The 24,085-nt window shown below is 39.3% G+C and overlaps 2 protein-coding genes across 4 annotated transcripts in view; one reads left to right on the forward strand and one right to left on the reverse strand.

Annotated features, from left to right (window-relative positions):
- The window catches only part of arhgap20b (Rho GTPase activating protein 20b), a 35,460-nt gene extending 25,902 nt beyond the window's left edge, over positions 1 to 9,558 (forward strand). For all 3 annotated transcript variants that reach the window (XM_020464671.2, XM_020464672.2, XM_020464673.2), the window contains 6 exons: positions 171 to 343; positions 513 to 674; positions 865 to 974; positions 4,595 to 4,784; positions 5,597 to 5,711; positions 5,827 to 9,558. In XM_020464671.2, the coding sequence (XP_020320260.1) occupies positions 171 to 343; positions 513 to 674; positions 865 to 974; positions 4,595 to 4,784; positions 5,597 to 5,711; positions 5,827 to 7,445 (2,369 nt within the window). In that variant the 3' untranslated portion in view covers positions 7,446 to 9,558. The remainder of the gene's footprint in view (positions 1 to 170; positions 344 to 512; positions 675 to 864; positions 975 to 4,594; positions 4,785 to 5,596; positions 5,712 to 5,826) is intronic.
- fdx1b (ferredoxin 1b) lies at positions 8,290 to 12,862 on the reverse strand. Its single transcript, XM_020465164.2, has 4 exons — positions 12,612 to 12,862; positions 12,122 to 12,249; positions 11,835 to 11,964; positions 8,290 to 11,604 (listed from the first exon to the last, which is right to left on the reverse strand). The coding sequence occupies exons 1-4, from the start codon at positions 12,776 to 12,778 to the stop codon at positions 11,499 to 11,501; spliced, it is 531 nt and encodes a 176-aa protein (XP_020320753.1). The 5' UTR covers positions 12,779 to 12,862; the 3' UTR covers positions 8,290 to 11,498.
- Positions 12,863 to 24,085: the final 11,223 nt, after the last annotated feature.

Genomic DNA, 24,085 nt, shown 5'->3' on the forward strand with positions numbered 1-24,085 from the left:
CTCTCTGCGCCTGACTCCTGCACTCATTACTTATTGAAGCCGTGACAGATTTGTTACTCAAAATGACATTTTAATATTTTTGTTTGGCTGAAAGCAGGTCTGATTGAATGACAACCACATATCTGTCACTCAGAGTTTCTAAAGAATGCGCTGTTCATAATTTCCAACAGATTCCTTTCAGAAACACATAAAGAGAAAGAAGTCTCTGTTAGACTGGGCTCTGAGAAGAGGACATGGCAGCCAAGGAGGTGGAAATCCTGAATCCCCCACAACTCCTCACAAGCTCTTTGGTCTTTCATTGTCCTCCATCTGTCATCATGGAAATCTACCCAGACCCATCATGGTGAGTTCTGAAAAATTATAAATGATTCATCTCTACTGCTGGGAAAGCAGTGAGGATAATTCCAATCATGATGGGAAAATTAGGATAATATCAGTCATGGTGGGCAAATTATTCACAGCTTGTAATTGCGCCTGCAAACTACTACATGTCTGGTCTATTCTCCATACAGGACGTGCTGTATCTGTTGTATCATGAGGGCCCCACCACCACAGGGATCTTCCGGCGCTCAGCCAATGCTAAGACATGCCGGGAACTGAAGGAAAGACTGAACTCTGGCAACAGTGTTCAGCTGGAGGGGGAGTCTGTGTTTGTTGCTGCATCAGTCATCACTGTAATTGCTTTCTGAAGTCTCACTTGTGTTTTAGATTATTTACTAGACTGCATTGGATTTTAAACTGAAATATTATGGCCAGCAGTAACAGTAACATGTTAAAATGGAGGACCAACATTTTAAAAAAAAAACTATTTTCATACTGTACTGTATAGATTTTGATTGCTCGGACTTATATTTGAATGAACAGGACTTTCTGCGCAACATCCCTGGCAGTGTGCTAAGTACTGGTCTGTATGAGAAGTGGATGGAGGTCATGGCGGCTGATGATATTGAAGACAAGATTGAGTTGATAAAAGGGTGAGAGATTCATACATCTGTTTATTTGTTTACCAACAATAGATTAGTGGCTAAAATAAAGGAGTAATTTGGTCCTTAATGAACTGAGACAATTGTGTTAGAGCAGGGATGAAACAAAAGACTCCACCCTCTGCACCCACCTCTGATATAATGGATCTGCTTACAATTGTTTTATTGAGATTTTCCTGCTTGAATGATTGTCCTGTGGCTACCTATTCTATGGGATTTGGAGCCTCTTGAGTGGCGCAATGTTCTAAGGGACTGTATCGCAGTGCCACTAGAGATTCAGCTGTGCCACTAGAGATTCTGGGTTCGAGTCCAGGCTCTGTCGCAGCCGGCTGCAACCGGGAGATCCATGGGGTGGTGCACAATTGGCCCAGTGTCGTCCGGGTTAGGGGAGGGTTTGGCCAGCAGGTTTGTCCTGGTCCCATCGCGCACTAGAGACTCCTGTGGCGGGCCGGGCGCAGTGCATGCTAACACGGTCGCCAGGTGCACAGTGTTTCCTCCGACACATTGGTGCGACTTGCTTCCGGGTTAAGTGGGCACTGTATCAAGAAGCAGTGTGGCTTGGTTGTGGTTCGGAGAATGCACGGCTCTCAACCTTCGCCTCTCCCGAGTCCGTACGGGAGTTGCAGCGATGAGACAAGACTGTAACTACCAATTGGATACCATGAAATTGGGAAGAAAACAGGGTAAAAAATTAATTTAAAAATAGATAGGAAACATTTGGGTAACGCTGAGCCATAGATGTGAGCAGAAACAGAACAATATTGAAAATTGTACAACAGAATGCACACAATAATTCAAATCTTGAAACCTGTGACTGGCAGAAAACTGAAAAAATAACATATCAAAGAATAGTCTTTAATAGAGGCTAAATGCACAATTTGTATACGAGCAAACACTTGTACAAATATAGTTCATCTAACACACAAAATAGCTGTAAAAAATGTAAATACATGAGATGGAATATTATCCAAACTGAGTTCCAAATACTGTCAAGCGATTCCATGGTGTTCACATTTTCCTGATTCTAACTTTTATCGTTAAAGAAGAATTACAACATAAATCGCATTCAGTTAAAAAATATAAATTATGTTGTTTTTTAAAAGTTCAGTGCCATTTTGCATGTGTAAAATGGAGCACCTTATGTACACTGTGTGTGTATATTGTCACGCCCTGACCTTAGTTATCTTTGTTTTCTTTATTATTTTGGTTAGGTCCAGGTGTGACGAGGGTGGCTTGTTTAGTTTTTGTATTGTCTAGGGTTTTTTGTATGTTTAGTGGTTTTTGTAAGTCTAGGTGTTTATATGTCTATGGTTGCCTAGATTGGTTCTCAATCAGAAGTAGCTGTTTATCATTGTCTCTGATTGGGGACCATATTTAGGTAGCCATATTCTTTGGGTATTTTGTGGGTTCTTATTCTATGTTTAGTTGCCTGTCTGCACTAGCCATATTAGCTTCACGGTTCATTTTGTTGTTTTGTATAGTTTTTTCAGTATTCTTTCTTTGATTAAAGAAGTATGTACGCTTACCACGCTGCGCCTTGTTCTCCTCCATATGACGACCGTGACATATATATATACACACACACAGTGTACATAAGGTGTTCCATATATATAGATAGATAGATGCATTGATACAGTGCTTTCTGAAAGTATTCAGAACACTTGACTTTTCCACGTATTGTTATGTTACAGCCTTATTTTAAAATGGATTAAATTAGTATTTTATTCTCATCAATCTACACAAAATACCCCATAATGACAAAGCAAAAATAGTTTAGACATTTTTGCAAATGTATTAAAAATAAAAACAGAAACACCTTATTTATATAAGTATTCAGATCCTTTGCTATGAGACTCGAAATTGAGCTCAGGTGCATCCTGTTTCCATTATTTATCTTTGAGCTGTTTCCTCAACTTGGTTGTGGTAAATTCAATTGATTGGACATGATTTGGAAAGGTAGACCTTTGTCTATATAAGTTGCAACAGTTGACCGTGCATGTCAAAGCCAAACCAAGACATGAGGTCGAAGGAATTGTTCGTAGGGCTCAGAAACAGGATTGTGTCTAGGCACAGATCTGGGGAACAGTACCAAGAAATGTCTTCAGCATTGAATCATTCTTAAATGGAATAAGTTTGGAACTACCAAGACTCTTCCTAGAGCTGGCCACCCAGCCAATGTCCTTGACAAGCCCAGCCAGGGCCCGGACTTGAACCCGATCTAACATCTCTGCAGAGACTTGAAAAGAGCTGTACAGCGACACTCCCCATCCAACCTAACAGAACTTGAAAGGATCTGCAGAGAAGAATGGCAGAAACTCCCCATTCACAGTGGTGCCACGTTTGTAGCGTCATTTCCCTGAAGACTCAAGGCTGTAATCGCTGCCAAAGGTGCTTCAACAAAGTACTGAGTAAAGCGTCGGAATACTTATGTAAATATGATATTTCAGTTTTTTATCTGTTATGCATTTGCAAAGAATTCTAAAAATATGTTTTTGCTTAGTCATTATGGGGTATTGTGTATAGATTGAGGGGGGGGGGGATTTAATAAATTTTAGAATACAGCTGTAACGTCACAAAATGTGGAAAAGGTCAAGGGGTCTGAGTACTTTCCGAATGCACTGTATAACAGTCTTAAACACATACAGTAATAACTAGGACCCTGTGTTTTGTGCAATCATGTGACATGCCTGGATTTCAACCTTTATTTATAACGCATGTATACTGCACCACTTTAATAATTGTCTGTTTTTATGCATGTTTTATCCTAGAACACTAAGAACAGCAACTGTTAACAAGAATCCAATATGGCGTGAACCTTCATATCACTGTGTAACAATCAGGGGGGGAAATAATTGCTCTTTTCAGATCTTGTAGCAACTGATAATGAAATAACTGCCAATAATGTAGCAACTGATAATGAAATAACTGACAATAATGTAATAGCGGTTCATAATTGTTACATTTATAATGCTGATAATGTAATAAATTGCCAATAAATAGATAGGAAACATTTGGGTAACGCTGAGCCATAGATGTGAGCAGAAACAGAACAATATTGAAAATTGTACAACAGAATGCACACAATAATTCAAATCTTGAAACCTGTGACTGGCAGAAAAGTGAAAAAAAGGACATATCAAAGAATTGTCTTTAATAGAGGCTAAATGCCCTCAATAGAATAGAAGAGCAGTGGTTTGCAATTCAGCTAAATTCATTCAATCGTTTCGTGCATCTAAAAAAACACACAGAACTGTATTGCTTGTTTTTTAATTCCAATAGACTTCTCAGCACTTCATGTCCTGTTTCAAAGTCATTCAATATCTGTTTTTTTATCTTAATATCTTTGAAAAACACACATTCGGCACATTAGAGCAACTTCAACAACATGAAGAGATATATTTATTGATGTGTTCTTCCCCAAGTAAATTTACTGTATTATGTGCAGAAGTGGAATTTACTAAAGACAGAGACAGACTAAAGAATGGCATATGAACAGGACAGAACACATTCACTCGGGTGTTTGCATCAGCCACTCACCCATTCCTCTCTACATTACTGGCCTCAATTAGCCGCTAGGGTATTAATGGCACTCCATTGTCTGTCCCCTTCAGGCTATTGAGCCAGCTTCCAGAGGATAATGTTACCTTGCTCCGCTACCTGTTCGCCCTTCTCTATCACATCCAGGAGAGCTCGCAGGAGAACCAGATGAACGCTTTGAACCTGGCTCTCTGTATCGCTCCCAACATGCTGTGGCTGCCCGTGCCTAAAGGGCCAGAGGAGGAGAGTCAGTCCACTAAAAAGGTAGATCTACTTAGGGATCCCCTGCCCAACATCAATAGTACCCTACTGACATTTTATAAGCACCATAAATAATCTTCAATAATTCATGTATTCTATTATTTCTCTGTATTTCTTACACAGATAAATAAATGAATTATTGAAGATTATTTATTGTGTGCAGACCATCTCTATTGCTATGGACTATGAGAATCTAGCACCCGACAACTTCTGAAAAATAATATGAGAGTGAAAATCCAAAATGACAAAATACATTATTTACCATTCATTTCTATTGGGCACAAAATAATATGAAACACAACCAAAACAAACAGCAAATGCATCCAACATGTTTGTACAGTCATAAGTTGATGTAGTCATTGCGTGCTATGAATATGGGACCAAATACGTAACATTTTACTACTTTAATAATGCACATAATGTAGATATGCACCAATACTTTTGGTCCTCTAAAATGGGGGGACTATCTACAAAAAGTGCTCTAATTTCTAAACGGTTCACCCGATATGGATTAAAATACACTCAAATGAAAGCTGACAGTCTGCACTTTAACCTCATAATCATTGAATCATTTCAAATCTGAAGCCAAAACAACAACAAATATTTGTTGTCCAATACTTTTGGAGCTCACTGTATAAGTTGTTTATTTTCTGTGTAAATTGGAATAATACACTGAATTGAAAGCCATTTTCATTGGACCCCATTAATGACTCTGGTTTTGTAGTTAGCATGAGCAGATAGTGTATGTTCATCTCCTGTATCCCCTTTTTTGTTAACGCTTTCTGACTCAATGTGTTTTCATGTCTCCATTGCAGGTTGCAGCTCTCATCCAACTACTCATTGAAAACACCCCGGCCATTTTTGGTAAAGATGTTGAGTGCATTTTTACTGAGACAAATTGTGAACAAGGAACTGTAGACGATGTCATGGGTGAGATCTTTGTTAGATAACATATGGTTGATTTTCTTTTCTTTTTTTTTTGCATTTTCACAGTAACCATGTGGTCTCGCTTTGATCTTTGATCCTCTCGTGTTTTTTCTTTCAGTGGAGTCTTACCAGCAGCTCTACTTGTCTGATGATTGGGACTGGGAGAAGCAAGGAGGACTTCACTCTCCTAACAGGGAACCTTTATTCCTGTCTCCAGGGAAACTGGTCTTGAAAGAGGAGAAAGAGATTTTGGGCCTTCTGAATGAGGTTGACTCCTTGAAAAAGCAATATGTGAGTGAGGAAAGTGCTTATAGCTGTGGAAATCTAGACTTTATGTCTTCACTGTCCAGTGGGTCTATATGCTCCCTGATGGGGACCCAGAGTCTTCGCTCAGCCCGCTGCTCCTCAGAACCCAGTGTGTCTCTGGCTTCTCCCCAGTCAGGGTCCCAAAGCCAGATCCACACTCCTGTTGCCCGTCAGTCCAGCTGCGATGCGGCAGTGATGTGTGGCTGTGCAGACCACTCCCAACACACACACAAACCCCACGCTAAGGGGCTACTAAAGGGGGACAGCAGCCCCAGGGTAGGTGGCAGCAGATCTAGGTATGCCTTCTGGAGGTCCCCTCAGGTAGCTTCTAGGTTCTGGCACCCTGCCCAGAGGCTGGCCATGTCCAACAGGTCCAGTTTCTCCAGCCTGTCCTCCGCAGCCACCTCACCGTCTGCCTCCTCTCTGAGCTCCATAGACAGTGCCTTTTCCTTCTGCTCTGACTCTGTGTCCTCTCCCAACGAGCCCAGCTCCCTACCCTTCCTGTTCGGCACGTCGGCACGGTTACGCCCTCTCACCCCAGACACCCCGAAGAAATTCCCAAAAGACTGGAGCATGACATTCCCAGTGGCAGTGGCTCAGGCACCCGAGGTTTTGGACTTGTATAATAAGTATGATGAGAGAGAAGAAGACAAGGAGCATTACCGTTCTAATAGCATTCAGAATAGAGAAGACTACCAGTTGCATACGCAAAGCCTCTATAGTTTAAAAGGTGAGAATAGTCAAAGCCCTGTCTCTCAACCAGATGACAGTGAGAATTGTATCTCTGATTGGAGTGGGGAGCAGGTGCACCAGAGCCAGAAGGATAAAGTGTTTGAGACATCAGAGTCAAAAGGCCAGACCAAAGAAATATCCATTACACACATACAGCTGAGAAAAACAAACAACCAGGCTGTCAACAAAGAAGAGGTGAAGAGGACAAAAATTACATTTTACACCTCCTCTAACAGAATGCTGGTGAAGAAACAGTCTGATCAATCTGTGGAAGAGTGCGGCGTCTCTCTGGTGTCTGACACAGGGAGAGAACATAAGGAAAACGGGGAACTTCTCGGTCAGAGTGTGCAGGTCCACATACCCCAGACAGTGTTCTATGGTCAAAACACTCCACTGGTCCTTCAGTCTGTGTCAATCAGACAATCTGTCAACAACAAGGAGAAAGGAGCAAAGACTAAAACAGAGATTGACTGTGGTGAGGTGGTCCCTGAACAGTTGGGTGGTGGATGCACCCCTCTCTCCCAGACATCATCTAAAACCAATGCCAAAACTGCAAGCACAATCAGCCACACTGTAAGAATAAAACTGCCAGCAACTGTCAGAAACACTGTGAGAGAATACTTCAGCTCAGGTGACAACAAGAATGGCAACTCGGATGCAAAAGCAATTGAAAAAAAACTTGTAAGTAAACTCCAGTAGCAAAGTAAAGTGGCTGAACCAACAGAAAATGCCACAAAGCTATCACACGGTGAGGAATCAGTTGTCTGATTGTACAAATGCTCATCACTTGGTGTTTTATAGTGGGTTATCAGAATGTAGATAATCAAGGATTACTTTACCTCCCTCTGTGTGTAAATATCTACGTATTTCTTGCTAAATTCTAAATTAAGAATGGTGCAGATTAAATGCAGGAATTAGGATTAGTGATGAATGCAGATAAATGTATGATGAATGTGTAATGAAAGTTAAGCAAGGAAGTAAGACCGTGTCAGATGGTAAAGACTCAATGGGTTAGTACTTGCAGTTCATTTTGTCAAACTAGTCAGCTTGATAAGCAATTTCAACAGTCTGTGCAATGTCCTGTGGGTTGTTGCTTAGAGGAAATGAATGGTATTTATGCAAACCACTCAGACAGAGCACCTCCTCCAACTGAATGGGGATGCTTAATGCTTTTGTATAGCAAATGGCTGAAGCTATGAATAAGGACCAGACATCTTGCCTTCAACGTCATGTGTGTGTTTACTGGAGGGACTGTGACATGTTCAAGAAGATGATAGGGATAATATGTCAGGGAAAAAATAAAAATGTGAGGCAAATTAGGTATAACATGCACAATTTGTATATGAGCAAACACTTATACAAATATAGTTCATCTAACACACAAAATAGCTGTAAAAAATGTAAATACATGAGATGGAATATTATCCAAACTGAGTTACAAATACTGTCAAGCGATTGCATGGTGTTCACATTTTCCTGATTCTAACTTTTATCGTTAAAGAAGAATTACAACATAAATCACATTGAGTTAAAAAAAAAAAAAAATCTGTTGTTTTTTAAAAGTTCAGTGCCATTTTGCATGTGTAAAATGGAGCACCTTATGTACACTGTGTGTGTATATTGTCAAGCCCTGACCTTAGTTATCTTTGTTTTCTTTATTATTTTGGTTAGGTCAGGGTGTGACGAGGGTGGCTTGTTTAGTTTTTGTATTGTCTAGGGTTTTTTGTATGTTTAGTGGTTTTTGTAAGTCTAGGTGTTTATATGTCTATGGTTGCCTAGATTGGTTCTCAATCAGAGGCAGCTGTTTATCGTTGTCCCTGATTGGGGACCATATTTAGGTAGCCATATTCCTTGGGTATTTTGTGGGTTCTTATTCTATGTTTAGTTGCCTGTCTGCACTAGCCATATTAGCTTCACGGTTCGTTTTGTTGTTTTGTATAGTTTTTTCAGTATTCTTTCTTTGATTAAAGAAGTATGTACGCTTACCACGCTGCGCCTTGTTCTCCTCCATATGACGACCGTGACATATATATATACACACACACAGTGTACATAAGGTGTTCCATATATATAGATAGATAGATGCATTGATACAGTGCTTTCTGAAAGTATTCAGAACACTTGACTTTTCCACGTATTGTTATGTTACAGCCTTATTTTAAAATGGATTAAATTAGTATTTTATTCTCATCAATCTACACAAAATACCCCATAATGACAAAGCAAAAATAGTTTTTTTGACATTTTTGCAAATGTATTAAAAATCAAAACAGAAACACCTTATTTACATAAGTATTCACTCCTCCTTATCCCAGGATTGACCAGGCTACTTTGCCTTTCAGAGTGGCGATGGAACCAAACTCATGTCAGACAGACAGACAAACTCACTGATTCACTCACAGACTGACTGACTGACTGACTGACTGATTCACTCACTCACTCACTCACTCACTCACTCACTCACTCACTCACTCACTCACTCACTCACTCACACATAACCCATTGAACCAAGGCTGAAATCTGTGTTTTTTTCCACTACTTTAATGTATTTACCTTTACAGTCCCCTTATGAGCCACATGGAAGTGTTACACATTTTTCTTTTTCAGGTCAACCAGTACAAGAAATGTTTTAATACAAAGTTACTCTCACAGCTTCATTTTACATGTTCTGGTAGATATGACAACATTTTGGAACTGTATTATCTGCAATATCTAAGTGTGTCAGGATTTAAATACCACGATCTGCCCATTTATGTCTGTTGAGAAACATGAATATGAGCTCTCCAACATTAGCCCACTGGTTACATTCCCTTAGTAATATCAAATAACGACTCAGGAATGTGGTTTGGTGTGTACTCAGCTATTACATGACACTTTATATGCGTGGAAAAGAGTGAATATAGATTTAGTATTTATTTTTTTAAGTTGTTATTACATTATTGGTTAAAGTTATTACACTATTAATGAAAAAGCTTTTACCCACTCCATAATGTATTCATCAATGCATAATGTAATAAAAGCTTTTTAGATATATAACATTATTAGGTTATTGACAATGTATTACATAATGAATGCAACATGTATTACATTATTAGCAGCTATTACATTACTGGCAGTTATTACATTATCAGTTGCTACAAACCTGTATATGCCTATGTTTATTGCACCACCTATAATAAATCATGTTTGCCCTCAAAACTCTCTGCATGTGTTTTTCCATGCCTTCTCAGTCCCAACTTTCTAGACATCCTATTTAAAATATGCAGGGTGATTAATTGCAACAACTTATTGTTTTGCACAAAGATTAGTGGGTCAAATTTCACACAATGTAGTTGAATGAAAAAACAGTTGTTTTAATTACTTATTAAAGGCAAATGTATGTGGTTTAGAAAGTGCCTTCAGAACGTATTCATTCCCCTTGACTTAGTCCACATTTTGTTGTGTTACAGCCTAAATAAAAAAGGAATTAAAAATAATAATAATTCTCACCTATCTACACACAATACACCATAATAACAAAGTGAAAGCATTTTTAAATTTTTGAACATTTATTGAAGATGAAATCCAGAAATATCACATTTACCTAATTGCTTTGCCACATGTTTTACAGTATTACTTTAGAACTTGTCGCAAACAGAATGAATATTTTGGGTATTTTTTATTCTGTACAAGCTTACTTTCTTTCTCTTTGTCAATTAGGTTAGTTTTGTTGAGTAACTCGAATGTTATTCATCCATCCTCAGTTTTCTCCTATCACAGCCATTAAACTCTCTAATTGTTTTAAAGTGACAATTGACCCCATGGTGAAATCCCTGAGCAGTTTCCTTCCTCTCCGGCAATTGAGTTAGGAATGACGTGTGTTTCTTTGTAGCAACCGGGTGTATTGATCACCAGTGTAATTAATAACTTCACCATACTCAAAGGGATATTCAATGTCTGCTACTACTAATAGAATGCGAAGCATTCGAAAACCTCCCTGTTTGTTTTGGTTGAATCTGTGTTTGAAATTCACTGCTCGACTGAGGGACCTTCCAGATAATTGTATGTGTGGGTTACAAAGATGAGGTAGTGATTCAAAAATCATGTTAAACACTATTATTGAACACAGAGTGAGTCCATGCTACTTATTATGTGACTTGGTAAGCAAATGTTTACTCCTGAACTTATTTAGGCTTGCCATAACAAAGGATTTGAAGTACTTATTGACTCATTTCACTTTTAAAAATGTATTCATTTGTATAAATTTCAATATTAAAAAACATAATGCCACTTTGACATTCTGGGGTATTGGGTGTAGGCCAGTGACATAACATCTCAATTTAATCCATTTTAAATTCAGGCTGTAACACAACACATTTAGGAAAAAGTCAAGGAGTGTGAATACTTTCTGAAGGCACTTTGCAGAGAACTGCTGAATAAAGATGGTCCACTTTAATGTGCTTCCATATTTCCAATGGTTTCCCTTTATAAAGCCAGCATGCTAGGTGACATGTCATTGAACTACAGGCAATGTTTGTAACATTTAATAACTTACTATTTATAATGCATGCCACTTTAGGTAATTTTGTATGCTAAGTACAGGTAATATGTAATCGCTACAACCGATTCTGCAACAGAAGCTAGTTGATTGGTAGGGCAATGGGTAAATACATGTCAGAGTGGTCCTGAGTGATATGTTCCTGGAGATGTTTGATTATGATGATGATTAGACTTGGTACAGTAGGTGAGAGGTGTAGCAGGTTGCATGAAGGATCACTGGCTGCCTTTAGATCCCACAGCATCCCTCACCTCTTGGGGCACTTGGACAGTCATACCATCCATCCACTTCTGCACTGTCACCTGGCAACCAAGACGGGACCTGTCAATCAGAAGCAGATTAGAGGCAGACAGATGATGAATTACCGAATTTCCTGCACTTTGTTGTGTCTATGTCAGTTCAGCAGTGAGGCCCTACCACTTGTTTCTGTTTTGACCGGATTAAATCAACATTTATTGTGTGTGCCTGTTTTGATTGAGCTGTGATTGCGTATGTAAATCATAACATTTCCACAAGCGAAGGACACTTTATCATTTCAAAATTAAACTCACGTCTTGGTAAGCCCGTAAGCTAGATCTAGCATATCCATCTCCTCATCCACCGTTGGTTCCATCTTCTCATAAAATGTCTTGTCAAAAATGAGATGACAGGTGGAGCATGCTAATGTCCCCTCACATGCACCTGAAGAACAACAGAGGAGACAATAAAGGGACATATGTGAAAATCCTTAAAGACACCTGGATAGTAGATGGCTTTTATACTGTAAATGCAACATACAGTGATACATATTTGCTAAAGATATTCATATCTTACTTGTCTATTTTTCCTGTTTACATACCAAAACCACTTATGTCCAAGTTTTTGTTTACAACAACATCCAACAGGGTCTGTCCTTCAGTAACAGCAGTGGTGGTTCTGATGCCATCTTGGTTAATAAAGTGTATTATGACTTTTTCCTCCGACAAGCTGTAAAAATCAGAGCTTGTTATAAGCCATGACTTTCCAGATAAAGAGTACATATCATTTATCTTAAGCAATATGTTTGAAAAGGTCGAACATTTAGCGGTCTTTCTGGATGTATTGTATCAAAGCCTATTAAAAGATTTTAATCTTCAGCCAACTGAATTAACATTTATCAGCAGTTATTATATTATCACCCATTGTAGAGGTACTCACTATAATATGGCTCTGGGTAAGAACAGAGAAAGAACAGTATGAATACATAATTAAAGTGTACAGCAGATTATAAAATATATGGTTTCAAGAGACCTATAAACTAACCTTAGCAGATAATGTTATGGTCCTACAAGCAATTTCAAATCACCTACCTGTTCTTTTCAGAGTCGGAGTGTATGGCCGAGTGGATGGTGATGGCTTTGCCTTGGCTGTGTGGGGTCCAGGTTTTAATGAGGCAGGTTTTGACTCCCATTGAGATACGGGGTGTATTGACCATCTTAGTGAAAAGGAAGGAGCCGAGATACAAACACCTTGCCATGTTGGCCTGTGGCGTGTCGATTGTGGACTGAGTGATAAAGGGGGCCTCTGGTGAATACCATCAGCCTTGAGTAGAACTCAGCCCACAAGAAGGGCCAAGGCCTAGCATAGATAACCTAACCTCAGCTCTGCAGATGGCAGAGAATGGTTTAGCTAACATCTATAAGAATAACACATCTCATCAACCCTAAGGTCATCGTAGATCTTCAAGTATGCATCCTCAATGGCTTCCTACACTGTTTAAACACAATTAGCCCATTTTGACCTCTGATGAGAGCTATTTGTTCCTCATAAGAATATGCTGTTGTTTTTCTTTGAAAAAATAATGCAATCTCTGTCCAGAAAACCTAGATATAAAACTCATTTAATTGCATTTGGAGCAGCCACCTGTTATGTGACTTTATGGATAACCTATAAGACTTTATTACCTACAAGATGTTGAACATATGTCTCAACTACTGGCTGTATGATGATGTGTGGCCATTGTAAACCTGCTTTAAGTTTTAGAATGTCTTACAAAAATGTAATGTCTACTCCTGTTGCTGGAGGGAACACATTTTTACATTTTTAGCTCACAGAAAACTGGCCCACATATCATCCTCTAGGTATGTATATAAAAGTACATTATGTGCACATTAGGTTGTACAATGGTCAGGTTTAGCTCTTAATGTTTGTTAAGGCTAGACAATATACACACATCCACACAAAGGTTGGAGCAGGGTCAGCCATAGGGTCAACCACAGTGCAGCACCCCTGGAGGAGTTTAGGGGTTAAGTGCCTTGAGCAAGGACACAGTGGCAGGACAGGCAACTAGAATCTCAAACAACTCAACAAATTACCTTATTGTTCTTTAACTTAGTAGGTCAAAAAAAATGTAATTATGGTCCTCACACTGAGGGTGTCTCTGACCTTTACGAGCTCACAGCAAAAAACATAATTTTAGAAAATGCATATCTAACAACAAAGTTATTCCACTAAGCCTACTGCTTTGTGAATGGATGAACATGTCATGCTCAATGTGAGAGCAGTATCGTGTCAATACATTTTGTCTAAGGACAGGTTTGCATGGCAACCAATGATGTATACAAACCCTGAATTGCTGATGTTATGTTTTGGCCATGGAGAGGCTTTGAAACCACCGGTTGGCCATATTGGTACTCCACGGAGCGGTCCTCCATAGGAATGAATGGAATTCTACAGTTTTTCAATTAAATTTTTCAAGGTCAAAAATTCATATATTTAAGTATTTTTGTTGTCACGGGGACAGTAACATTAGTACTTTCAAAACATACTTTAAGGAAAATATTTTTAAATATATTACATTTTTTATTTGTATGTTTAGCATATCATTTTAAAGTATGCATTAAGGTGCCTGTAATAGAATAAACGTGGCAAAAACAAATGTAGCCATTAATACATTTATTTCTATAATATTATTTACAATAGGGGGGAGTGCCAAGATGGAGGTGCAGTGGCTTCAAACCCTCAAACCCTAACAGTCATCTAGTATATACAGTACCAGTCAAAAGTTTGGACACATTTATTCATTCAAGGGTTTTTCTTTATTTTTACTATTTTCTACATTGTAGAATAATAGTTATGACATTAAAACTATGAAATAACACATAGATTCATGTAGTAACCAAAAATGTGTTAAACAAATAAAAATATATTTGAGATTTGAGATTCTTCAAAGTAGCCACTCTTTGCCTTGATGACAGCTTTGCACACTCTTGGCATTCTCTCAACTAGCTTCACCTGGAATAATTTTCCAACAGTCTTGAAGGAGTTCCCACATATGTTGAGCACTTCTTGGCTGCTTTTCCTTCCCTCTACGGTCCAACTCATCCCAAACCATCTCAATTGGGTTGAGGTCAGATGATTGTGGAGGCCAGGTCATCTGTTTCAGCACTCCATCACTCTCCTTCTTGGTCTCCTTCTTGGTCAAATAGCCCTGTTTTGGGTCATTGTCCTGTTGAAAAACAAATGATACTCCCACTAAGCGCAAACCAGATGGGATGATGTATCACTGCAGAATGCTGAGGTAGTCATGCTGGTTAAGTGGGCCTTGAATTCAAAATAAATCACAGACAGTGTCACCAGCAAAGCACCCCCACACCATCACACCTCCTCCTCCATGCTTCACGGTGGGAACCACACATGTAGAGATCCTCTGTTCACCTACAAAGACACTGCAGTGGAACCAAAAATCTCAAATTTGGACTCATCAGACCAAACAACAGATCCCCACTGGTCTAATGTCCATTGCTTATATTTCTTGGCCCAAGCAAGTTTTTTTTATTATTGGTGTCCTTTAGTCGTGGTTTCTTTGCAGCAATTCGACCTTGAAGGCCTGATTCATGCAGTCTCCTCTGAGCAGGTGATGTTGAGATGTGTCTGTTACTTGAACTCAAAGCATTTAATTGGGCTGCAATTTCTGAGGCTGGTAACTCTAATGAACTTATCCTCTGCTGCAGAGGTAACTCTGGGTCTTCCTTTCCTGTGGCGGTCCACATGAGAGCCAGTTTCATCATAGCGCTTGTTTTTGTGACTGCACTTGAAGAAACTTTCAAAGTTCTTGAAATGTTCCAGATTGACTGAACTTCATATCTTAAAGTAATGATGGACTGTCATTTCTCTTTGCTTATTTGAGCTGTTCTTGCCATGATATGGACTTGGTCTTTTACCAAATAGGGTTATCTTCTGTATATCACCCCTACCTTGTCACAACACAACTGATTGGCTCAAATGCATTAAAAAGGAAAGAATTCCACAAATTAACTTTGAACAAGGCACAGCTGTTAATTGAAATGCCTTCCAGGTAATTACCTCGTGAAGCTGGTTGAGAGAATGTCAAGAGTGTGCAAAGCTGTCATCAAGGCAAAGGGTGGCTACTTAAAGTAATATATTTAGATTTGTTTAACACTTTTTTGGTTGCTACATGATTCCATATGTGTTATTTCATAGTTGTGACGTCTTCACTATTATTCTACAATGTAGAAAATAGTCAAAATAAGGAAAAACCCTTGAATGAGTAGGTGTGTCCTAACTTTTGACTGGTACTGTATATAAATCATTGATGGCAACTGGTGTCCTTGTTACCATGCAACCCTGTCCTTCATGACCAAGGTCTCTGGAGTTCTCAGTATCCCTGACAAACTTGCTCAATGATAACAACATCCTAACAAAACATTGATTTTACACTTCATTAGGTAATTATAGTTGAGTACAGTCTTTATATTTTGACTTTGCGGGACTGTAGGCGGTGATTTTAATAAATTGGCATAGCATGGACTTAGAAGTATGTTTATGTTTTTCACCTCTCCCCTCTCATAAATAGGAGACTCATTACAGCAGGTTTTACTGATGTTTACCATCCATTGAAGAAGTAGTAAATGTACATAGTTTGTGTTGTTATGTTGCTTTGATGATAACACTTTATATGAAGGGTATCCATAAGTTATTCACAACATTTTTATAAAACCAGTCATGATACCTTTATGAATGTTGCAGTATCATTCATGTAACATTCATAACACATATTTTCAACATAATTCACAAGTGGTCTTTAAAATAAAAGTCCCTTTTTATTATAGTACAACAACAAAAAACCTGGTTGATGGTGGTACATGAGATGGTTGCTAGGTTACTGACTAGGTGGGTTCAAGCTCAGGTCTTCTGCGTACCACAAGACTGTGTTAGCCGGCTGAGCTAGGGGCTAGGCATTCGTTTGTGGAGCTAGTGTATGTCTTCAGGTCTCAGCTAAGGTTGTATGCTACCACAATACAATGGCAAATAATTGCTCTGTTGCCACCCAGACCTTGGTTCAAATAGTACTTGAAATCTTTCAAATACTTTTAGCGTTTGCTTGAGCTTGCCTGGATTGCCAGATGGGCGGGTGGGGTTTGCACTTTCGGGACTTATCAATTGATCCATTGTGCCAAGCAAGCTCAATCAAGCCCAGCTAGCTAATGTATGTAAAAGATCTACACCCAGGGCTGGTGCCATTCCATACCACCCTTGTGGCCTTGATAAGGCATTTCACACCTACAAGGTTATGCTATAAGGCCTACCCTGTGCTTCTCCCAGCCTGTTGAGTTAATAGTGTGTTAGGAGGTTGGGTACTGTGACAGTAAACATACACATTTTTGTTGTACAAAGGATTAATACAATTTAATTCAATGGAACTTAAACATAAAAAAATATGAATGATGTTGAATAAATGAGTTGTGATGGTTGTTACGATTGATACTGCAACATTCATAAAAGTGGTATGACTGGTATCATAAAGGTGTTATGTACTATATTCCCCCTTCATATAAAGTGTTACCGATTTTATATTTCGTAAAGATTTTGCCTGGAGAGATCTCTTTATGCTGCAGAAAATAGTGTCCTAAATATATGTTCCCCTATTTGGTTTGATGTGAGAATACTTTAGATGCATGATGTATATGGCCACTCCTGGAAGAAAAGGAGGTCGCACTTAATTAATACAAATCATTATATTGAGCTGAACCATAAGTCAACAAGTCATCTGTCCAAGCGTTAAAACAGGATTTGATTTAGGGGTTTAACATATTCTGGTAGCCTACATGCAAACAAGAGAAGACTTTTCTGAGATTCCACAGCGTACTGAGAATTAAACACTTTCTGAAGTTTTGAATACAATTCTTGGTCAACCAAGGACCTCTAGTGTCCCTGCAGGATGTTGCAATCCTTGAAGTATATTGCATCTACACTGAACAAAAATATAAATTGAACATGTAAAGTGTTGGTCCCATGTTTCATAAATAAAATGAAATGAATGAAATAAAAGATGTCATAAATGTTCCATAAGCACAAAAAGCTTATTTCTCTCAAATGTTGAGTACAAATTTGTTTTCCTCCTTGTTAGTGAACATTTCTCCTTTGCCAAGATAATCCATCCACCTGACAGGTGTGGCATATCAAGAAGCTGATTAAACCGTATGATCATTACACAGGTGCACCTTGTGCTGGGGGGAATAAAAGGCCACGCTTAAATGTGCAGTTTTGTCACACAAAACAATGCCACAGATGTCTCAAATTTTGAGGGAGCGTGCAAATTGTTATGCTGACTGCAGCAATGTCCACCAGAGCTGTTGCCAGATTATTTAATTTCTCTACCATAAACTGTCTCCAATTTCGTTTTCGAGAATTTGACAGTACATCCAACCAGCCTCACAACTGCAGACCACGTGTATGGTGTTGTGTAGACGAGCGGTTTGCTGATGTCAAAGTTGTGAACAGAGAGCCCCATGGTGACAGTGGGATTATGTTATCCCATAAACTACGGACAACGAACACAATTGCATTTTATCGATGGCAATTTGAATGCACAAAAATACCGCAATGAGATCCTGAGGCCCATTGTGAGGTCATTTTTTTAAGGTATCTGTGACCATCAGATACACATCTGTATTCCCAGTCATGTGAAATCCATAGATTAAGGCCTAATTAATTTACTTAAATTGACAGATTTCCTCATATCAACTGTAACTCAGTAAAATCTTTGAAATTGTTGCATTGCGTTTATATTTTTGTTCAGTTTATTCCAAGGGCATACTTACATGCAGGCCAAAATGAAAGCAGACAGGCACGGACTGGGACCAGAAATCGGTCCAGACACTTCTAAGGGCATTTTCACACATAGTTCGGAGCTATAATTCAAATCAGAGTTTGATAATATGTTACATTGTATTGGTTTCACATTGCCATTGATTCAACCAAAACCCCAACTCCACGCTACTTAAACACACAGGTAGTAATGCTACTGACACATAACATAGGCAGTACATCAGCGTTTATCAACTTTTACTGTACCAGGGGCCGGTGAAACATAGTCCTCCTCCTTTTTCCTCCACTTATTTTTGACCAGCACCTGTTTTAAGACAAATACAACAGGTAAAAACACAGCTGGAGATACAACTCACAAGTATAACTGTGTCTCTGTTGCCTCCCTGTAGTGTAGTCTGTCTCTGCATCTTCTCTACAGTCACTCTGTCTCTATCTGTCTGTGTTTCTCCTTGTGCTCTTCTGTTGTCACTCTTTGACACTGTGTCATACTGTCTGTCTCACTCTGTCTGTCACTCCTAAGTGTTCATTGCTATTACATATAGAGCCAACATTTTAAGGAACTAGCAGTACATCTGTGTCTATGTTTTTTCCTACACTCTTAGAAAAAAGGGTTTAAAAAAGGTTATTCAGCTGTCCCCATAGGAGAACTCGTTTTTTGGTTCCAGATAGAACCCTCCATGGAAAGGTTCTACATGGAACCCAAAAGGGTTCTACCTGGAACCAAAAATGGTTCTTCAAAGGGTTATCCTATGGGAACAGCCACATAGGTTCTAGATAGCACCTTGCTTTCTAAGAGTGTGGCCACACTGCACTCATCTCTGAGCTAAGACTAACATCTTTTCCCACAGAACTGGTGCCAGAAGACCAGGGGCCACAAGGTGTCGAAAGCGTTCCACAGGGATGCTGGTCCGTTTTCATTCCATGTCTCCAGTTGTGTCAAGTTGGCCAGATGTCCATTTGGTGGTGGACCGTTCTTGATACACACGGGAAACTGTTGATCGTGAAAAACCCAGCAACGTTGCAGTTCTTGACACAAACCGGTGGCACCTACTACCATACCCAGTTGAAAGGCACTCAAATCTTTTGCCTTGTCCATTCACCCTCTGAATGGTGCACATGCACAATCCATGTCTCAGTTGTCTCATCAATAAGGGATCATAGCGTTCACCTGGACTCACCTGGTCAGTCTGTCATGGAATGAGCAGGTGTCCTTAATGTTTTGTATACTCAGTGTGTATTTTTCTTAAACAGCATGTGTTATTCTTTTACGAGGTACTGCAGGAATGGCTACCAATGGCATGCCCATCTTTTTGAGAGAAATTACACTGGTCAATCAAAACATTTATAAAATATAAAAAGCACTCACTTTAGATTAGGGACTGCAAAAATACTTTACTAATCATTAGTAAATAGTTTATTAATGTGGGAGTAATCATTAATAAATGATGAACACACAATTTATAAATGCCTTATGAATGGTTTATAACGTAGCCTTAAAATAAAGTATTACCCATCCTAGTATAAAATATTACCAATCCTAATATAAAGTATTACCCATCCTAGTTGTGAATGAATAAACACATAGAAGAAAGCAGAACATCACTGAATAAATGACTAATAGATGATTACTTGTCGTGTGTATGTACTGAATGTGTAACTGATAGATGCACACACACACACTACATGTTGATGTTTTTAAATGTATGTAAATTGTAAAGTATTTGGTCTGTATTGTATTTTTTGTTATGTCGGACCCCAGTAAGACTAGCTGTCACCATTGGCGTCGGCTAATCTGGGTCCTAATAAATAAATAAAAATATTAAAATCACCGGCCACTTACAGTGCATTTGGAAATTATTCAGACCCCTTGACTTTTTCCACATTTGTTACGTTACAGTCTTATTCTAAAATTGATCAAATAATTGTTTTCCATCATGAATCTCCACACAGTAAAACATAATGACAAAGCGAAAACAGGTTTTTAGAAATGTTGACACATTTATTCAAAATACAAAACAGAAATACCTTATTTACGTAAGTATTCAGACCCTTTGCTATGAGACTCGAAATAAAGATCAGGTGCCTCCTGTTTCCATTGATCATCCTTGAGATGTTTCTACAACTTAATTGCAGTTCACCTGTGGTAAGTTCAATTGATTGTACATGATTTGGAAAGGCACACACCTGTCTATATAAGGCCCCACAGTTGACACTGCATGTCAGAGCAAAAACCAAGTCATGAGGTCAAAGGAATTGTTTGTAGAGCTCCGAGACAGGATTGTGATTGGGAAGAGTACCTAAAAAAATATTTGCAACATTGAAGGTCCGCAAGAACACAGTGGCCTCCATCATTCTTAAATGGAAGAAGTTTTGAACCACCAAGACTCTTCCTAGAGCTGGCCGCTGGCCAAACTGAGGAATCGGAGGACAAGGGCCTTAGTCAGGGAGGTGACCAGTAACCCAATGGTCACTCTGACAGAGCTCCGGAGTTCTTCTGAGGAGATGGGAGAGCCTTCCAGAAGGACACCCATTTCTGCAGCACTCCACCTATCAGGCCTTATGCTAGAGTGGCCAAACAGAAGCCACTCCTCAGTAAAAGGCACATGACAGCCTACTTGGAGTTTGCCAAAAGGCACCTAAAGGACTCTCAGACCATGAGAAACAACATTCTCTGGTCTGATGAAACCAAGAATGAACTATTTGACCTGAATGCCAAGTCTGGAGGAAACCAGACACCATCCCTACGGTGAAGCATGATGGAGGCAGCATCATGCTGTGAGAATGTTTTTCAGTGGCAGGGACTGGGAGACTAGACAGGATCGAGGGAAAGATGAATGAAGCAAAGTACAGAGAGATCTTTGATGAAAACCTGAACCAGAGCGCTCAGGACCTCAGACTGGGGCGAGGGTTCACCTTTCAACAGAACACCGACCCAAAGCACATAATAGCCAAGACAACACAGGAGAGGCTTTGGGACAAGTCTCTAAATGTACTTGAGTGGCAGCCAGAGCCCAGACTTGAACCCAATCGAACATCTCTGGAGAGACCTGACAATAACTGTGCGGTGACGCTCCCCATCCAACCTGACAGAGCTTGAGAGAATCTGCAGAGAAAAATGGGAGAAACTCCCCAAATACAGGTGTGCCAAGCTTGTAGCGTCATACCCAAGAAGACTCGAGGCTGTAATTGCTGCTTAAGGTGCTTCAACAAAGTACTGAAAAAGGGGTCTGATACTTATGTAAATGTCATATTTCAGTGTTTTATTTTTAATACATTTGCTAAAATTCCTAAAAAGCTGATTTTGCTTTGTCATTATGGAGTATTGTGTGGAGATTGATGAGAGAAAAAAAACGGTTTAATACATTTTAGAATAAGGCTGTCATTTAACAAAATGCAAATGCACTCTAACGTAATAAAATGCGGAAAAATCAAGGAGTCTGAATACTTTCTGAATGCACTGTACTTCCATGGCATAAGGGAATGATGAGCGGATAAGAGGCTATCCGTAATTTCAATTAAGACATTAATCAGCGAGCTAGGAAGGACGTAGGCAATATAACTATTTGTGTAGCCCTTTTGAAATGTACAGCGAAAGAATTCAGAACATGGGCCGTTCTTACAGTATTCTCCAGCTACACCAAGTCAGAACCGTAGGATAAATAAAAGAGTCATGTAAGCAGACAATAAAAGCTCTCAATGATTACATTTCTCTGAAACAGGCTATAGACTACATGTGCACCACCAAGTCAGAACAGTAGGCTAAGGTAAGAGGGGGAAAGGGAACAAATGATTAGCACATTGGCTACTAACAGCTTACTACACAACATACACTTAGTATTACTTTCTTAGCAAATGTATACATATCTCCCTGGCATATTACATAATTTATGCAGCAGAATACAATATATTTTTGGACTCACCTTGTTGTGCTGTGCTCACTTGAATAGGAAGGCGGTGCGGCAGTCCTTTGTGCACAAACGTTGTCTTCAAAGTCTGACATTCTCAAGACAACTGGGAACTATGAAAAAACAAGGTCAAATCATGACGTCAGTGATCTTCAGGTCTGAGCTCTAGAAAGGGGCCCAAGTTCACGACTTGGAATTCTAAGCTGGATGACCGTTCAAAGCGTATTTTCCCTGTTGTCTTGAGCTAACTGAAGTCAGAGATTTCGCAGTTCCGAATTTTCAGTTGTTTTGAACGCTGCAGAAGTCATCCTGGATTGACAGCATGCCCAATGTATTCAACCTTTTCTGACCCAAGGCGTTGCATGGGAATGTTAATCCTTTTAAGCTTGGAAACTCAGACTTGGACCACACACCCACTCCACTGAATAGCAGGCTAGTGATTGCTTTGCCCCGCTTGCAGTTAGCCACTGATTCCTTCCAAACCACTCATTGATGAATTTGCGATTTCCAACTTGTTGTGTAATGTTTATGTCCAACGGCCGATGAGCACTGATAAATGTTATCTGTAATTTCTCGTCAAATGACAAGGATTGAAAAGGATTTGACAGTAGATTGTCAACATGATTCATGACGATGACTGCTTGTTTAGCTTGCTAGCTAAGATTTTGAAAGTATGATGTTGACATGATCAGTCCAATCAAAGCTATGGTAGATGTAACGTTATTTGACGTCATTTTATCTGTGGCCAATGACCTTGAGCCTTCTTGTATGGGAATTTCTAATGTAAATCTATGGCAGCACCCAAGGGAGGTGAATTTTGTTACCTATCCCCGTAAATGCAGTGTCCCCATGAGTGACAGAACACTGACCTAATCACGGCACAACTAGAGAACATTACCAACACCTCCAAAACAAAGATCATATGGTTTGGTAAGAAGAATCCCCCTCTCCCCACCAGTGTGATTACTACCTCTGAGGGTTTAGAGCTTGAGGTAGTCACCTCATACAAGTACTTGGGAATGTGGCTAGATTCTCTCAGCATATATCAAAGCTGCAGGCTAAAGGTTCAATCTAGACTTGGTTTCCTCTATCTTAATCGCTCCTCTTTCACCCCAGCTGCCAAACTAACCCTGATTCAGATGACCATCCTACCCATGTTAGATTACGGAGATGTAATTTATAGATCGGCAGGTAAGGATGCTCTCGAGGGCTAGATGTTCTTTACCATTCTGCCATCAGATTTGCCACCAATGCTCCTTGTAGGACACATCACTGCACTCTACTCCTCTGCAAACTGGTCATATGTGGTCTTACGCCTCTCTTTATGTAGTGTTGTGGTGTCTCTCTTATCGTGATGTGTGTTTTGTCCTATTTTTATTTATTTTTTTATCCCCCGTCCCCGCAGGGGGCCTTTTTGTAGGACATCATTGTAAATAAGAATTTGTTAACTGACTTGCCTAGTTAAATAATGATTAAATAAAAAAATATAAGAACTTTTAGAAAATAAAAATGTCACATATTTAGCAGCGTCGGCCTCAAGAAAATGCACCACATTTCCGTGTTTCATGATCCATTATCTGAGCTGATGCGCGTTTGACTATGAATGTGAATTTTTTGTGCATCCTCAGCTCAGCCAATCGGAAAACCGAGCCGGCCCATCTGATCAGGCAAATGTTCAAAATATATATATATATATATTGTGACAGAGAAAACCAAGCAAATATAATTTTTTTTAAATACCTTTTTGTTTTTTGTCCATTTTTTTTTTTATTTGACCTGCCCACCAAACAAAAAGATGGTCCATCTTG

The sequence above is a fragment of the Oncorhynchus kisutch genome, linkage group LG28 (genome assembly GCF_002021735.2).
Source record: "Oncorhynchus kisutch isolate 150728-3 linkage group LG28, Okis_V2, whole genome shotgun sequence".
Taxonomy (NCBI): domain Eukaryota; kingdom Metazoa; phylum Chordata; class Actinopteri; order Salmoniformes; family Salmonidae; genus Oncorhynchus; species Oncorhynchus kisutch.

Excerpts from the sequence above, each read along its gene's own strand:
- fdx1b (XM_020465164.2), bottom strand. The coding sequence starts at position 12,778 with ATGGCAAGGTGTTTGTATCTCGGCTCCTTCCTTTTCACTAAGATGGTC. Across the intron at positions 11,965-12,121 it reads CTTGGACATAAGTGGTTTTG|GTGCATGTGAGGGGACATTA; the intron begins GTATGTAAACAG and ends GTTGTTCTTCAG. Across the intron at positions 11,605-11,834 it reads GCTTACGGGCTTACCAAGAC|GTCCCGTCTTGGTTGCCAGG; the intron begins GTGAGTTTAATT and ends TCTGATTGACAG.